Source organism: Cynocephalus volans, chromosome 10, assembly GCF_027409185.1.
Source record: "Cynocephalus volans isolate mCynVol1 chromosome 10, mCynVol1.pri, whole genome shotgun sequence".
Taxonomy (NCBI): Eukaryota; Metazoa; Chordata; class Mammalia; order Dermoptera; family Cynocephalidae; genus Cynocephalus; species Cynocephalus volans.
In genome coordinates, this window is record NC_084469.1 from 5,247,415 (window position 1) to 5,265,721 (window position 18,307).

Here is an 18,307-nt window from a genome sequence, read left to right on the forward strand (position 1 = left end):
CCTGGAACTAAGGCTGGTCCTGTCCTGATGGATTTTTCCAGGGAGAACCTCCCAGGTACCCTGTTCTCTAGTGCACACATTGAGGTGGGTCAGCTCTGGGGTGAGGGAGTGGCTAAGAAGCTGAGTTTAGGCCAGAGAGATATCCCTCTGTCATTTATTTATTCATTCAGCAAACATTTACCAAACAGCTGCTTTATGCTAGGTACTGTGCTGGGCACTGGGAGCACACTGGTGAACACAGGCACATCCACAGTGGTCACTGCCCCTATGGAATTTTTCATCCAATGAAACTAGGATCATTATTCAAATGATTGCACAAATAAGTATGAAATAACTGTGCTAAGTGCATTGAAAGATAAATAGTGCCACGAAAGTACTATAATTGGGGGACTTGACTGAGTCTAAGGAGTTGAGGACGAGTTTGCAAAGTAGACAGAGAAAGAACAGCCAGAGTGGCAGAAGAACTGGCGGTGACATCACAGAACCAAAGGAGGAGGTGGTTAACTGTGTTGAGATGCTGGGAGCTCATGAGACATCTATTTACCCTGACTCCTCACCCGCTAGTTGTGAGTACAGGTATGGAAAGGCTCTGGCATTGTGCCTGGCTCACAGTTGGTGCTCTGTAATGTTAGCTCCCTTTCCCCATCCCCATGCTGAGCCTCCCTCCAGGGATGCCAGATTTCTAGAACAAAGAAGCTGCCCAAGCTTAGCCTTGTCTGTCAACTCAGGCCCCCAAACCCCAGCCATCTAGTCCTCAGTGAAAAGCACTGGGCCTCTCCCTTTCTCTCCAATTAGTCCCATCACATGTAGCCCTACCATCCCCTAACCTACTTTCTCCTTTGCACTGATCTTCCAGGAAGAGGGGCTGGGGTCTGGGTCTCAGAGAAAGATTCCATTCTGGCTCTGCTTCTGGGGCTGAGCTTGAGAAGAAAAGAGAGTTGGAATCTTCAGCAGCTCCCAGTGCTGCTCGGGGTGAATCTGAGTGTCTTAGGTGGGGAGAAGGAGTAGTGAGGAGAAGGGGAGGGGGACTGCCCACCCAAGGCGGCGTAGAGCCCAGAGCCTTTTCCATCGCAGACACCCCATCTGTCTCCCACAGAAGGCTTGGGTTGGAAGAGGTGTGGAAAAGGGGGGTATGGCGGGTGAAACTGTACAATCTGTGAGCTAGCATGATGGCAGTGAAGATGCTGACCGGGGAAAGGGATGGTTAGGGTGGGGTGTCAGCAGGTCTGCTGTCTTGGCTGCTGAGGTCTGGAGGTCAAAAGTTGGGACTGGAGCTGAGGAGAATGATAGGGACACTGGCATGACTCTCCCTAGACAAGCTTTGTGTTTAATTTTGATTTATTAGCTCTCTGCCCTACCCACCAGCAAACTAATAGAAGACCAGCAGTGGAGATAGCTGTGGGAAGGGCCTTTTCTAAGCCCAGGGCTGGGCTGGATTCATGACATCTCCCTCTCCCAAGCAATCAGAACTTTTTCAGACCTTAAGATAGTATTTTTTAGTTAAATTCGACAATTTACAGAGTGTTTTCTTTCACATATTCTTTTATGTGATCCTGCTAAAGTCTAGTGAGGTAAATATATTATTGTTCTTGGTCTACAGATGATGCAACAAAGGGTTTAAAAGATTAAGTGAATGATAGCCAGGGATCACAGGAAAGTAAAGAGAGGGAAGCCCAAATCCAGGTCTCCCAGTGCTGCATACAGGCACTAGGCTACCTTAGGCCTTCCTTGCTCCTCATTTTTTTGGTGATATTGTACATCCTCCACTGCCAGATGAGGTGTGGGGTTTTCCAGTTTAGAGCTCAGAAGAACTCCTAACTAGTGACTGAAAATCTTTGGGATACCCAAACCTTGGGGGCTAGACATCAGCACATCCCCCTCTCTGGACACCAACATTCAGACACCAGGAAACCGGTGATCCAATGGGCCTCTCACATACAGAAATATAGGAGGGACCTACACTGGAAATGGTCAGGAAGCAGGGGCAGGGAAGGGTGTGGGGAGTGGAACATGCCAGCCTGGGAAGCAGCTGTTAGGGTCCACTCCAGGTTCTGGAGCTGGCCCTGTGGACACCTTCTTCCCACATTCCAAGTTCTGAATACTTCTTTTTCTCTCTACCTATACTTAAGAGAATAAGATGCCACAGCTTCCCTTGATCCCCTACCTACTCCAGTCTTTTCTCCTATTCTTCTTTGTTCAGAAGTTCTTTCTTGGGTGTAACCTTCTTTCTTCAGGCTGCAGCTTAATCCTTCTAAGAGCCCTCTAAAGCAGGGGGTGCCAAGGGAACCCAAGACAGGGCTCCAGTTATTAAATATAGACAGGGAAGGGCAACTGAAGATAGACAGATATTATATCTCTCAGTCCCTGTGACTTATTAGGAAGAAGCACTAGTGGTTGCTAAGCAACAGGTTTCCATAGAGGACAAAGCACCAGAGGAAAAGTCTCTTTTGACAGAATATTGGGGTGGGCGGATAGGGAAGGTGGGGGTCAAAGGGCTCTGGACTGGCAGGCCAGCTGTGGGGAATCTTTGGTTTGTCCTCTAAGACCAGCCCTCCGCCCTCCCCCCTAGCAAACTCCGCCTTTACAACCTTCAGGATTGGTAGGAGGAGGAAGGCCTCAGGCACTCCTCCCTTCCTGCCAGGAAGAAGGAACCTGGTTTCCATAGCAACTCAAACATTCCTGGCCTTGCTTTGCTTATGGCTTCTAAGTAACCCTGTTTTGGAGCATCCGCTATCACAGACCCCTTTCTTTGACTCCCAACTTCTGATTTGATGGAGAAGGCCGTCAGGGGCGGGGGTGCCACAAAGCTGGTCTCACTTGGCCCTAAACAGACCTATTAAGAGTAATGGGGAGAGTGACTTTTAAGAGATGGGGTTCCTAGGTGTCCTCCGACCTCTGCACCTCCTAAGGGGCTGCAAAACGCAGGGCCAAATGATGGCATCAGATGCAAACTGGGCCCAGGCTTGCTTCCTAAAGGGCGAGTAGAGACTGGGGTTGGAGGCCAAAAGAGAATGAGAAAACAGAGTCTTTTGTGCTCCTTGGCAACCGAGGCCCCCATTCTCCTCGACCTCAAGTCCACCGTCGTCAAGACCCGGAGAATGGAGATATAGAACATTAACGTATGTCAAGTATAAGTGAGTGGCACCGAGGGGCATAATCTGTTTTTCTAATATGACCACAAGCAGAGTGTTAGAAGAATTAGGCCGACAGCTGCTGGTTTTCCCCCCTTTTCTCCCCCCTCGCTCTCCCTCTCCCTTCCTCCTCGGCGTTTGCACACACCAATGGCAGCCGAGCCCTGCTTGCGATTTCTCTTAATCTTCCTCCGCCATCCTGCGCTCTTTCCGCAGGCGGTGCTGCGAAGCCGGCAGAGCCCGGCGTCACACCTTACTGCTCTCTGAGATTGCTCCACAGAGAGCTCAAGGAGATGGCAATTCGGCGCCGATGCCGGCTGGCAGCAGTTGGAAGAGGGGAAGGAGAAGAGAGAGGGAGGAGGGGAGGAGGAAAAAAGTTGGCACAGATACCAAGTTTTTCCCTAGAGAGAAGGGGGGTGGGGGCCGAGAAGCGAGAGAAGAGAGAAAGTGATACAGAGAAAAGGAAACAAGGAAAAAGAGGCAGAGTGAGACAGCAGGAGAGAGGGGAGAGAGGAAGGGGGGGAGAGAGAGAAAGAGAATGAAGTTCTCTCAGACATCCACATGTGGGCACCCCTAACCCACCTGACTCACGACCCTCTAAAGATCACACCACTCAGTTGGGGTTCCCACTCACCCACTCCCTGCTCCCCCCCCACTCCCAACCAACTTGGAGCCGAGAGTGAACCCCACTCACCCACTCCCTGCCTCTCTCTCTCACACACACACACACACACACACACACACACACACACACACACACACACACACACACACACACACACACACACACACACACACACACACACACACACACACACACACACACACACACACACACACACACACACACACACACACACACACTCCCAAGCAACTTGGAGTAGAGAGTGGCCCAGGCATGTTGTGTGTTTTCGTGTGTGTGTGTGTGTGTGTGTGTGTGTGTGTGTGTGTGTGTGAGTGTGTGTGTGTGTGTCTGTATGTTGTCTGTTTTGGATCGCAGTAGAATGCAGTATGTAAATGAGATGGTTATTACCGCAATGTTCATCAAGCTGAGCCGAGAAGACATTAATAGCCTGATGAATATGCATGTGAATTTGTTAATTAAGTTAATTATTCTGCTGAAAATGCATTCGTCTTCCAAGGACATTTTCCCAATGATTTTTACATGCTCTAGCCATTAGTCATGCTATATTTTATCAGGGAAATGAGTTTGCTTAAGTTGTAAAAAAAAAAAAAAAAAGGAAAGAAAAAAAGAGAACAGAAAGGGAGAAAGAAAGGAAGAAAAAAATGAAACAGGAAAGAGAAAAATGCGTTGAAGTTGAGAGTGGGAAGGCATCTGAGGCCAGCCTGAAGTTTGAGGCCCAGCTGGGCTTCTGAAGCCTGCTCTCGATTTTTATGGATACCTCATTCTACAATTTTTTGCCCTTTTTTTGATGAGAAACTTTTTTTTCCAGTGCCAAATTTCCAACACATTAATTAATTGTTGTAGCCAATTAACTGTAGTTGTGCAAATGAGTTTAGCACTAATTACCATGCAGTGCCTGTAATCACATAAAAAACTTGCTGAGAAAGGGAGAGAAGAGAAAAGAGGAATGGGAAGGGAGTGGTGGCAGGAGAGGAGAGGACCTGGAATAGAGCAGCAGCCAAGGAAAGGGAACAAGTTAGGGGTCCTGAGATTTCCTGGTTAGGAACCATCTTGGCTCCAAGGGAAGGTAGCTATATTCCCAGCCACATTCAGGACCTCTGAGAGTCAGGCAATCCCAGTACAGGGAGGAGGGGGAAAAGCCAGTACAGAGCAGTCTCCCTTTGTCTAAGAACTTCCAACCAAAAGACAGTCTCAGAATAGATATCCTTTCAGTGATGCATTGTGGCCCTATATAATACTCATTCCAGTCTCAACCTCAGTGTCAATATCCCCCATGGCTGGAATTATTGGGTAGGAATAGTGGGTGCCACTGGGAGATATGCTGTTCCTGATGGGCTGAAGGAGATGGAGAAGAGTGATAAGTAATCTCAGCCTGATTCTGGAGCTGTTAGTAAATGGGGAAAACTGTTATGAGTCTACAGCTACTGGAATAGGCCAAAGGAGCAATGGTAACAACTATAAAAGAGCCAGCTCCAGCAGGAGGTGGGAAGTGGCAGCCTCTGGCCAGACACAGCTCCCAAGAGAGGAGCCACTCCTCCCCTCCTGCAAGTTGGCATCTCTACCATCCATCACATTAGGGCCAACTCTAGGTTTCCACCTGTCAGCTTCAACTAGTGCCCAGGAGCTGAGGCTAGCTTCTTCTGACTTAACTGTCCATGACCTCAGTTGGAAGGAAACAGCAGTGGTAAAGTCAGGACTAAGTACTAGACTGGCATTTTTGCTTCCACCCTGCTTGTCCCCTCTGCAACATGTCCCAGACTCTAAGCCTGCCCAAGCTGTGTGTGTGTGTGTGTGTGTGTGTGTGTGTGTGTGTGTGTGTGTGTATGTGTGTAAATGAACTGTGGTTCCCCCATCACCAAAAACAATAATAAAAAAGTGCTCTATCTCCCTTACCCCTCCAGGATAGAGAGCTCACTTGTCCTGGGCCTCAATCTCCTCAGACCACAGAAACACATTTTGCTTCATATTCCCAAGGAAGACCTTGATCACTCATCCTTTGATAGATATCCAAAGGCTGGATCCTCCCTTCCCCATTCCAGGTCTCAGGTCTGTGGGTAGATTGATCAAAGGCTCCATCCATGTCAGTCTTATTTTTCTCTGGAAAAGGGGAAACAATTTCAAGGGCACATACCATATTGTCTCCTGCTCCATGACAATGCTGCTCTTCTAACATATGAACCAAAATTGGCTTTGAGGACTTTAGTTGACCCAGGTTGCTCCAGTGCTCTCCCTGCCCCCAACATCTCTCTGCTAGTAGCACCCACATCCTTTTCCCAGCAGCCTTAGTCAACTGTAGAAAGACCTCCCATCTGAGAAAGTCTGATGTGGTGGAAAGAGCCCTATTATCTCAGGTTCCGGGCTCTTCTTTGCCACTTACCAGCAAGTAATCTTGGGAAAATGACTTACTGTGAGCCTCAATTTTCCTCATCTATAAAATGGAGATAAGAGTAGTGCCATACCCAAAGGGCCAAGAATTTTAATAATTGTGAATATAAAACGTTCAGCAAAACAAATGAAATGAGCTATTTCATTCATTGCTAGTGAGTACAAAGTGATAGAACCTTCCTGATGATCAACTTGATAATGTTAAAAATGTTTATGTTCACAGAAAAATCTGTACACGAGTGTTCATAGCAACTTTATTTGTAAAAACCAAAAACTGGAATCAGCTCAGATGTCCTTCAACAGGTGAATGATTAAACAAACAAACTGTGGGACATCTATACGATGGCATAAATAAAAGGAACAAACTGTTGATACACATGAAAACTTGGATAAATCTCCAGGGAATTATGCTACATGAAAAAAGCCAACCCTACAAGTTATATACTGTATGATTCCATTTTTGAAATGACAAAATTTTAGAAAAGGAAGACAGGTTAGTGGTACCAAGGGTTAATGAGGGGGTGAGGTGGGTGAGAGGGAGGTAGGTGTGATTATAAAATGGCAACATGAGGAATCTTTGTGGTACTGGAACTGTTCAGTATCTTGACTATAGTGGTAGACAGAAGAACTTACATAAGTAATAAAATTGTATAGCACTTAATACACATACCTAGACACACACATGAGAATAAGTAAAACTAAAGAAATCTGAACAAAACGGGTAGATTGCACCAATGTCAATATTTTGGTTGTAATATTATACTATAGTTCTGCAAAATGTGACCATTTGGTGAAAATGGGCAAAATGTACAAGGGATCTCTCTCTTATTTCCTACAACTGCACGTGAACCTACAATTATCTCAAAATTTTAAAAAGCTATGATAGATTATTAATGTCTCTGTTGGGTATAGGAGGGAGAAGGGGCTACCTTTGTGTTTCCATTGTAGAATTCCAAATAGGAAGATTAATACATATTATTCTCATTAGGGTACATCAATAAAATGAACATAACCATGGGGGGTGGATATTCATATCTGTTGACGCAATAATTCCACTTCTTGGAATTTACTGTTAAAAATGCATGAAGTTTTATGTGTTCAGATATTCACTGTGATATTATTTATAACAGTAAAATATCTAAATGATTAAAAATAGGGGATAAGCCTTATACATCACAGCGTACCTAAGTGATGAAATACTCTATAAATTTTAAACATACTTTAAAAAAGTATACCCAATACAATGCCTGGTGCACAGTAGGCACTCAATACCTATTGAGTTCTCTTTTCTTTACTGGGTTTTTCTGGGTATCAAAAAACCTAATATAGGTAAATGTACCTGACAAACTCTAAAGTGCCTGGCAAATGCTAGTTGTCACTATCCTTCTAATGGCTATATCTCTCAGCTCCATCCTGGATGAAGCTGTACTTCCAGGCAGAACAGTGGCTAAGGTGCTCTAGGCTTGAGAGACATCAGAATGGGGGATGTGATTTTTTGGGGAGTCTGAGTCAAGGGACTGGGGCTACTTCTTTTCCATGGGACTGCCACCCTACTCCACATAATGAAGAAAACTATGAACATTCTCCCAAGCATATGCACACATACACATTAGGCCTATAATTTCAGCAGAATCAAAGAGTCTTTGAAGCAATGTCAGCCCTGCTGACTCCATAAAAGTAATAGTACAGTCATCTCTCAGTATCTGTGGAGGATTGGTTTCAGGATCTCTCACAGATATCAAAATCTGGGGATGCTCAAGTCCCTGATATAAAATGGCATGGTGTTTGCCTATAACCTATGCACATCTTCCTGTATACTTTAAATAACCTCTAGATTACTTATAATACTTAATACAATGTAAATGCTATGTACATAATTGTTATACTGTATTGTTTAGAGAATGATGACAAGGAAAAAAGGTCTGTATGTGTTCAGTACAGATGCAATTTTTTTCCTAATATTTTTGATCCATGGTTGGTTGAATCCACAGATGTAGAACCCATGGATATGGAGGGCTGACTGTTCTCTATTGCATCAACCACTGTTCACTGAGCATCTACTGAGTATCAGGCATTGTCCTAGATGCTTTACACACATTGTTTCATAAAATTCTCACAACAACCTTAAGGGGTAGTTGTTTGCCTGCATTTCATAGACAAGAAAACTAGGGCTCAAAGAGATTAAGTGACTTACCAAGGTGGCACAGCTGGTAAGTGGCAGAGCTGACATGGGAACCCAGGGTTGCCTGCCTCCAAACCACCATACATACTACATTTAGAAGGACTGAGGATGTGTGCACTATATGGAAACTGTGCTGAGGCTGTCTGGAGGAAGCTTGGAAAAGTAACCCTATTCTTCCAATACTACTTGGGTAGGCACAGACTTAAAACCATCGCAGGCAGAAGGAAAATCTCTGAAGAGAAATGGGCCCATTCTGAAGACTTTCATCCCAAGGGTAAGATTTCCCATATATCTAATCTCTATCCTTTCTGCTAAAATCTTGAAAGGAACTTCAAAAAAATTTTTTGGTGGCTGGCCTGTATTGGGATCCGAACCCTTGATCTTGATGTTTACAAGGCTGCGCTCTAACTGACTGAGCTAACCAACCAGCCCCCTAGTTTGTTTATTTTATTTCATGGCTAGCTGGTAAGGCCTTTCTGCTAAAATCTGATTCCTTTTCCTCTCTTCTGTTTCCACTGAGGATGGTGAATAGATGACATGGTGCCCCTCCAAGAAAGGTCCTAGGTCAGGAGGGGCCAGAGGGAACTTCTCTTTCCCCAGCTTTGTTGAGGCCATCACTAGGATGCCTCAGTCTTCTCAGTCTCTTGGATCTGCCCCGAGGTATCAAACCAAAAGATGTGCAGGAGAAAAGGGACAAGGAGAAAAGAGCAGCCTAACCAGAGCAAGAAGACCAGCTTGGAGAATGTCCTGGGAATCTCTCAGGACTGTAGTGCTGGGCTCAGGGTAAAGTTAAGGTGAGCAGGTTTTCCCCACCAGGCTCAGCAGCAGGCTTCATGTTTGACATCTACCCAGCTGTGGAGGTCTGGCCAGCATCTCTCAAGCTTGAGCCTCTTGTTTACCTCTATAGCTACCTTTCTCTCAGGCAGAAAGGAAGGGCTGGTGATCCTGCCACTCTGTATTTACCGCTCCTGTTTCAATACTACCTTATTGTACAGGGTACTTCAAAAAGTTCATGGAAAGATTTGTTTCTCTTTTAATTCTATTTTTCCATGAACTTTTTGAGTACTTTCATATTTGCTCAGGTCTAGGCAACCCACCTGGGAGCTCAGAGATGCGTAGGAAAGAGAATAAATTTTTGAGGAGGATGCTGAGTTCCTAAGACTAAGTCCAAAGGAGCTCCTCCAGGATCTCAAGGCTAGAGCCAAAGCTCCTTCCTCTTTTCTCTCCACATAAGAGCCAAGATGGCAACTGCCTGAGACTGGACATAAAGAATGGAGGGGGATGTCTTTCCTCCCTCCCTCCTCCACACATTATTCCATCCTGCTGGGGCCCAAGTATGCCCACTGCTCACTTTGGCTTCCCTTGGCCCATCTACCCTATGGACAGGAGAGGGTTAAAAGCATGGTATGGGCAAGCTATAAATTTCCCACCAGTGTGGGGAGAGCAGGATTGTTGGCAGGGAGGGGGTTGGGCTGGGGGGGGGAAGGGGAGCTGGGAAAAAGCCAGAAGGTTGTCTCTAGGTAACAATAAACACTGCAAGCAAGGAGCAGCTGTTACACTTACTCTCTCTGCATCACAATGCTGAAATAACACTAATAAACCAGTGTGTCCAATGTACAGGCACACACACATTTAGGGCTGGGACCCCACTGCACCCCTAGGACTACTCTCTATCCCAGGGCAGGGCCCTTGATGCCAGCAGACATACCAGTTTTGGCCAGTTTGTGGAAGAATGAGGACTGATTTCAGTAGCCTTCTCAGGGTCAGGGGAGCAAAAGAAGCTGGGGATCATAGGTTCAGACCTTGGTGACTTTCACACTGATGGAAAGAGTTCAAATAAGGGTAGCTCTCAGGTGGGAGCTGGGAGGAGAGGAGAAGAGTGAGAGAGAGAAAAGTGTAGGGAACAGTAACTACTTACTATGTCCTCTTAGACTGGAAGGGATGAGGTGGCCAGGAGTAGAGTTGCCTAAAGGGAGGAGAAAGAAAAGGGGGTAGAAAAAGGGTTGTAAGACAGAGCAGGATCAGGGAGAATGCGGTATTCAGGAGTGATTCTTATCTCTCCTGGGGCTGAATGCCCCACACCTGCCTACACCCCACCTAGTATACTCAGACTCCTCCTCACAGTACCACTTTTATACCCAGGACCAGGTGAAGTGTTGGTTTCATTCAGGACTGAGCTTTATTATGGATGTTCCAGCAGGGGCCTCTGGGCTTCTTATACTGCCAGGGAGAGCTGGGGAAGTGGACTTATTCCTGTCTCCCTGCACAGAGAGTGGCAAGTCTATCCCTTTCTCCAACCAAAGCCTTCTCTGGATCACCAGGAGCAGCTGGGCAGAGGGCCCCTCACTCCAGCTGGAAAGAAGAGCCACCACAATGAAAGAAATAGAAATAGGCAAATGAGAACTCAGGGTCCGTCACAGAACCCTCTTCCTCTTAGCCCACCCTTCTTTAAGGTTAGAGGTAGGATGCTTGTTATTATGTGTCTGGATACACTGGCATCCAAGATCCCTAACTGTTTCCCTTTGCCAGTTCCACTCACAAGAATGGATGGTTCTCCTGGTCTACCTTCTAGCCTCTTTTTCCTGTGATCTTAAACACAACATCCTATCATCCTCCCGATTCAGAAAGAATGGAGAAGATGCTATATTGCCCACCTAGCCTGTAAGGGAGGAGGGAATCAGCACTTTTGAAGATGTATGGTGCTGCATACACTCCTAGCCTATACCAACACCCTGGCTCAGCCAACCTAGAAGCCCCTAGATGCTCCTCTCTTGTCCCAGGTGTCTGTTTCCAGGAAAGAGAGTACTGAGACCAAGTGGTAATCCTTCCAGCTTCTGGTCTTATAATAATGCTTTTCATTCATTCATTCATTCGTTCATTCATTCATTCATTCATTTTCTGACCGGTAAGGGGATGGCAACTCTTGGCATGGTGTGGTCTGCACCACGTTCAGCCAGTGAATGCACCGGCCATCCCTATATAGGATCCGAACCTGCAGTCTCGGCGCTACCAGTGCCACACTCTCCTGAGTGATCCACAGGGCTGGCTCTATAATAATGCTTTTAAAAATTTTTTTCTAAATATTTGGAGTCAGCTAGGCAAGTGAGGGCATATGAGAAGTAGCTGTATATGCCTGGAAAGCCCTTCTTCTGGAAGGTACCCAGGGGCAGTGAACTGCGCTAGCACATGTGGATGCCCAATACCCTCTGTGCAGCCAATGGATACGGTAGGGCAAGAATAACTGACCTCCCTATCCTTTCCTCACTGAGAAGCCCCTTCATGGGAATGCTCAGCCTCTGTTGCTCTCTTATCTCCCATTTCCCTCCTTTTTCATAGCTGGCACCTCCTCTTGCCCCACAGTCTAGATGAGAGACCTTCATCCACAGAGCTCAGAGTGGGAAGAAATAGGGCAAAAGAGAGCTCTAACAGGCCAGGACCCTCTTCCCCTCTGTTGTTTTCATGAACCACCCCCAATACTGTGAGTCACCAGAACTTTGAGCTTGGCTGAGCTGCCAGTAGCCTTTTCCCTCCCCATCTGTCCTCTAGCCAGGCAGATATGCACCCAATGGGCCCCAGACTGTACTACCTTCCTACCTGCAAGACCATAGCCTCCTCCTTTATCTCTAGGAATCTGCAACACAGACATATTGAGATGAGTGAGCAAAGCAGAGCAAGAGACTTTAGCATGTGCTCTGTGCTGGTGTGGAGAGCCAGCTGCCTGCACGGCAGAGCAGGTTCACCAGCCAGGAGAGCTGGCACACTTGGGCACATAGCCTTGTCAGCATGTGTGAAGTGGAGCAGGAGAGGATGGGGTAAGGATGCTGTTTCAGGAGCAGGCATCTCCTCCTGGGTTCGTCTCTGGTCTATTTCTTCTCCCTAGGTGAAGATAGACACCATGGCACTGCCACCTCTGTCTACCTCTTTCTCTGCTTTCCTACCTACCTCTCCTCCATGGCTTTGGTAGCTACAGAGAGGGAATCTGCAAAACAACCTTCAAGGTGTCAAGGTGGGAGGTTCAGACATCCAGATCTTTCCCCAACCAATGGGAAAAACTGAAGGAAGAAGAAGGAAAGAGGTCCCATCAGATAAAAGTTAAACTCTAGGCTAATACTGACCACCTCAACTAGTCCCTTTTCTCTGGAGTGCAGGGAATTTTGGGTACTGCCATCTCTGACTTCCATTTGCTTCAAGTCTATCCCCTTCCCCTCCAAGGCTCAGGGTTTCTCCTGGATTCCAGAGCAGGCTCCAGGCTCTGACTTCAGGCTGTAGATCTGACACCCTTGGCTAAACCTTCAGAGTATGAGGCAGTCCTGGTGGGGACTGTGGGGAGGTAGGCTCTGTTCCTTAGAGAAACACCCAGAATCTAGACTGAATATTTTAAGGGCCTTTTAGCCCCTCTGGTATGCCTGCAATATGTTGGAGTAAGGATAGACAAAGGGTGAGAACGAGGGCTTACAAAAAGCCTGCCACCCTCTCTCCTTCTTTGCTGCACACTCTTCTCCATCGCTCTGCATTCTAGAGTAGAAACAGCAGCTCTGTAAACAGCACCACCCTAAAAAATCCCCCAAACAATACATACTATGAATATCCAGTCCTATATTAGGCAGGCAGGACTACAGAATCAGTTCCCAAATTTCATCTATCTTCTCTCCTTTTTCAGGCTTCTTCCTGATCCCCCCTGACAAAAGAATCTTCCTTTCCAACCCCCTGGCACAATTCTCCTCCTCTACCACCACCCTTGAGGCACTTGGAAGCAGGTAGAGGTCCCAGATGGATTTCTTCCAATCTGCCCTGGGGGGATGTGAGGGGACCTTTCTCATTCTGTCTGCAGTAGAGAAGGCAGAGAATCAGCCAGTCAAGGAGATGACTCTGAGGGTCTAAAGGCAGGGCAGGGTGAGGCTGGGGGTTCTTAAAGAGGCAGATCTGCTCTTCCTCAGTGGCTTTGGGGATATAAAATGGGGTACTAAGATAGACGAGAAGACAATTCTGGGGGTGCGGAAAAGGTGCTGGGGGCCTGGACAGTGTAACAAAGTTTCTGTTGGCACTGCTTTCCAAGCTCTGTGCCTATCCTTGCCCTCACCCCAACTTAGTCTCATGAAGCACAGAATGAAGAATGCCCAATTTTTTTAAGGAAGGAGGAGGATGCCAAGAAATGCCACTTTTGGCAATCTGGTGGGAAAGCCCCCTTTCTCCTTCATTCCTTCCCTCCTTAACCTTTCCATATGAACAGTGAAGGAAGCAAGGGGGCAGGGATGGGGGCAGCTGGAAACTTGCCCTTCTCTCCAGTGTATACCGACACTACAAGAGCCATGAGGGGCCAAGAGTTCTAGGGCCATGGTACCACATGAATTCAGAGGCATTTCTAACTCAGCCTTCAGGTACTAGAATTTGAATTTTGTTTCTGTTCTAGGCTTAGATATGGGACAAGAGGTATAAGACTACTCCTCACTACATTTTTTTGGTCTAACTTTCTTCAGTGGCTTATATTGTGGCAGGGAAACTTGTGATAAGATTTCAAAAAAGCTCAATATTTAGTCTTGATTGTGGGACTTATTTCTTTATGAAGTAGTTGGGATAGTTGGTGCATTTCCTTCCCTGTAGACCTTATAGGACATGGTAAAATGCCATGGGAATGAGGAGCTGTAGAGGATCTGTCTGCTTGGAAGCAAAGGAATAGATGAGACGACCTCTGGAAGAGGCTGTATGAAAGAAATGTACCCCTAATAATGCTCCATAGAAGCTGCACTAGTCTGACTCCCCTAGGTTGCTTCCAAGACTCAGGAGACAAATGTGAGACTTCAAGCAATGAAGAATAATATCCTGCCTACTGTCTCCCCTTGGCTTTCCTCCCCCCACACTTACCTACCTTTCCTTTCCCTGTGATCCCAGGAATTCTCCAAATTCAGGAACACAAGACAACTCCAGGACAGAATTCAACTGATTTCTCCCTTCTGGGTCTCGGTTTCCACATCTGTAAAATGAAGGTGTTGGGCAAGATGAGCTCCAAGTTCCTTTCCTTGCAATAGTATGATTCATACCCCAAAAGGCACCAGGCCTCATTTGCACGCCATTTTGCATGTAATCTCCAGGGCACTTATTTTATGTCAAAACATACAGAAATATCTTTGAACCCTGCCCTTTTCCTCCCTCTCACCAGTCTTTGGTTCTATGATCCCTAGTTCTTGTCCTCTCTCTTCAAGGACCTCAAAACTTTGTCCCCACCTTCCTTTCACAATTTTACAGCTCAATCAGGAGCAAGAAAAGGACCTCACCTAATATTCTGGCCACAATATAGGGCTCCAGACCTGAGTCAATCAGTATAGTTCTTTCCCTTTTGGAGGTCCTGTCAGTTGGCAGGGAATCCTGGTTTCTCTCCCCAGCGCCTCCCCTTCTGCACCTTGCTGTTCTTGATGCCAGAAAGCAAAGTGGCCAATGATTGATGGGCCCGGGTTCCTGGTAACCGCACCCAGTGGCCCAATCCTCCTCCCTTTCCCAATCCCTCCCCTGTCTCTATTCAGAGATCAGATTGTCTCATGTTGGTCCCTGAGGTCCCATTAATTAAAAATACATCCAATTAAATGGCAGGTGAAAACGTGCTATTGGAGCTCTACACCCCCCTGGCCCAGCTTGGTCTCTCTACTCCCCCACCCCCCTTTTGAAGGCTCAGCTGTGCTTTGAGCTGAGAAGAAAAAAAAAAAGAGAAAGAGAGAGAGAGGAGGAAAGAGGGAGAGAGTTACAGGAAGATATAGGGGTGGGAGTATGATGGGGGGGTGCTATTTGAACGTCTGCCAGGGTAGCATGTGCCAGCCTGGGAGGGTGGCACTGTGCCGTGGTGTCTAATTTCTGGAGGTGTGAGTAGGTTCAGTCAGCTGGGTACTCACCTCCATTTTCCTTAAAGGGGAAGAGGGCAGTCAGAGGGCATGGCTAGCAGTGCTACCCTCCTTTTGGGATTGGTGGGTGAAGGGCAGAAGTGAAAATGGTAGAGCGGGCTTAGGAGAGGGTATAATGTTCAGGGGTTGGGACAGTCTGAGGCCTCCATTCTTAGCATATCTCTGCTCTTCCTCACACTGGGAAGAAGATAACGAGAAGCCAGCTGGGACCCAGGTGGCAGGGCATGGCGATGCTCCCAAGCCTGGCTGTGAATATCCCTGACCACAGGAAAGCTGAGAGAAGGGTGGGGGAAGGGAGGAAGGAAGAAGCCATAATCTGGGTGGGAGCAGATGGGTCAGACAGGATAAAATATACAGAGATAGATGTTAGTGTGGGCACCATGTCCCCTAGTACCTTATAGGTAAGAGGATCTGAGGGACCTGTCCCATTTGCCCTTTCTCTAGGCAAAAAGCAGCAGCAGTAGTATGAAGTCACCTTGGCCTGGCTGCCTGGCAGGCTGTGAGTAGGGAATCTCCTATGATGAGCAGTGACTGCTCTCATTCTCCTCCATACATACAGTTCCCCCAGCATTTTGTCAGATAAGGCATCTCCCCAAAGCCCTCTGGCCCCAAGTGATGCAAAGCTAATGGGCACTGAGAGCTACTGGGAGAGGAGCTAGGAAAGAAGAATAACTAAGGCTGGCACTCAGAGTCCAGGCAGTATTGGGGGGGTGTCGACCCAGGGCCTCCAACTGTCCTCCTTGGCAGACTTAGCATCTCCTTACCTCACTTTAACGCTAATTGGAGATTTTAATCTGCTCTGCTGCTCTGCTTGGGGTGCTGGGGGGAGTGCCAGCTGTGCAGTAATTCCAACAGCACCGACTGTTTAATCAAGCTGTCCTCCTGGGGAGGGGCCCTCAGGCATGGGGGTAGGAAGGAGGAGGAGAACCTCTGTCATCTCCCTTAGCTTGTTCAGCCTGGAAGGGCTTCATGGAGACTGAGGTCAATCGTAGGGTCCTTACTCCCATAGGGGACCTGTGAGCATTTGGCATCCATAGCAGAGCCATATAGAGTGGGTCTGAGGCTCAAGGTACAAAGCAGCCCCCACCTCCACATACTGCTTTCTAACATGTTTTTTTGGCTCAGAGCCCTGGGGTGTCCTGGGATGTCCTCCAGCCATTGAGGCTGTAAACATCCACTATACCATCTTGAGCTCTACAATGCTCCCCCTCACCCCCACCCCAAGCACTCTCTTACTAACAAAGACACTTTTCTTAGAACAATTGTTTTTTTTTTTTTTGTCTTTTTTGTGACCGGCACTCAGCCAGCGAGTGCACCGGTCATTCCTATATAGGATCCAAACCCGTGGCGGGAGCGTTGCCACGCTGCCAGCGCCGCACTCTCCCAAGTGCTCCACGGGCTCGGCCCTCTTAGAACAATTGTAAGAGATTTTTTTCCCCCGAAAACCACAGACAGTCCCACCCTCTGGGCTGGAAGGTGACCGTCATGAAGGCAGGGGGACAGTGGGATGGACAGCTGCAGCCTGCTATACCCAGAGGGAGAGAAGCACCTGTGCAGGGTGGCCAGTGCCTGAAGCTAGGGGGCTTCCCAGGTTCAGCTGTGAGCACACTGAGATGTCAGGCCACCAGGGCAGAGTGTTTAGGGTCTCAGGCCATTTTAAAGGAAGAACAAGTGGTACCAATTATTCTTCTGGCTTCTTGGAATCTCTGGGGGTGATTCTGACCCCCATCTTGGGGAAAGGGTGCCCTCACCCAAACTCTCTGCTAAGGGGCATGCATTTTAATTGGTCAGCAGCGCCCTCGTGTGGCAGAAAAACCAAGACAGTAGCTGGCCGCTTTGAGGATCAGATACCCTGGTTGACAGACAGACGGCAGAGTTATAAATGTTATGCTCTCTGTGCCATCATGGTACCCTATACATACTTACTGCTCCACTACTTCCAGGGACATTGCCTGCTTTCGAATACCTGTTACGTCCCTCTATCCATCACATTCCACCTGTTTGTCTCTAATTCAATGCATATACCTACCAGGGGAGGGAGCACTTTACCCAGAGCTGGCACTTATTGGGCCTGCTGCTTATGCTGTCTGGATTGCATCAGAGAGAGAGGCACTGCTGAGAGAGGAGGCCTAGGGTCAAGAGGATAAGCTGATGTCACTTCCGATATCCAGGAGGCAGGGAGATGCTCTGGCTCCCCTGTCAACTCTGCAAAGGCCCCAGAGGAGAGCTTACACCTGAGCACTCAGTGGTTGATTCTGCCATCCATTCCCGACTGCCTGAGGGTATCTGGGAATGAGTAGGAACAGACAGACTCTCAGAGCCTAAGATCCTGGTCCTGGGGAATGGACACCAGATAAAACACCTTTCTCTCAAAAGATCCAGGTACTCTCTCAGAATGCCAGGCTACTGGGCAGAATGTACACCTGGGGCTTCAGACTTCTAGCCCCCAAGAAAAGGGTTGTCATTAGACTCTTCCTTTCCAGTATCAGATACCATCTATTTACTGATCCCTTCCTACATCCACTAAATGGGGGAAATGGTTCTGAACTACGGAAAAAGGGATGGACATTTGACACCAGGAGGGACTTTCTAAAGATTGGGGCTGGAAGTTACCAAGATGGATTGCTGAGTCACCAAGGCCTTCCCCTTGTTGGAGATATTTAACAACAGAGTATATGACCCCGTTTTGGGCTGATGGGCAGTGGGGAGCAGCACACCTACCAGCGGACAAAAGTGAGGGTGGGTACTGCAGGCTGGTGACCTGTTCCCTGGCCTGGGCATTGGGGATGGAGGAAGCAGGCTTGCAAGCTTCTACTCTGGTGTCTCACACAGCATTTGGACAGGTGGAATCTCCCACTGAACCTGGAAAGGAAGTGGAGAAACTGGTTAGAGGTAGTGAGAAGCTGCCCTATCTTGACTCAGAAGAAAGGGACAGAAAATAGCTTTTTGGGAAAGAAGAAGCTAGGGCTGTGGGTACGGATGAGGTGGTGGGTGAGTGGGGCAGCTGTCTCAGAGGAGAGGGAATAAACTGAGTAACTGATATCAGCATCCCACTGTAGAGGAATATCCATTA

General features: G+C 47.5%; 1 protein-coding gene across 6 annotated transcripts in view; it reads right to left on the bottom strand.

Annotated features, from left to right (window-relative positions):
* Positions 1-212: 212 nt before the first annotated feature.
* Positions 213-18,307, bottom strand: part of CDK12 (cyclin dependent kinase 12) — a 70,500-nt gene continuing 52,405 nt past the window's right edge. The window contains exons 16-22 of one of the 6 annotated variants that reach the window (XM_063113246.1): positions 17,956-18,096; positions 14,211-14,315; positions 12,287-12,396; positions 11,939-11,975; positions 10,263-10,310; positions 5,671-5,874; positions 213-3,532 (exon numbers count right to left, since the gene is read on the bottom strand). In XM_063113246.1, coding sequence (XP_062969316.1) covers positions 18,059-18,096 — 38 coding nt within the window. In that variant the 3' untranslated portion in view covers positions 213-3,532; positions 5,671-5,874; positions 10,263-10,310; ... (2 more) ...; positions 14,211-14,315; positions 17,956-18,058. Of the gene's footprint in view, positions 3,533-5,670; positions 5,875-10,101; positions 10,163-10,262; positions 10,311-11,938; positions 11,976-12,286; positions 12,397-14,206; positions 14,316-17,955; positions 18,097-18,307 lie in introns of those variants that run through there. The other 5 variants (XM_063113248.1, XM_063113244.1, XM_063113245.1 and 2 more) reach the window with 5 other exon arrangements.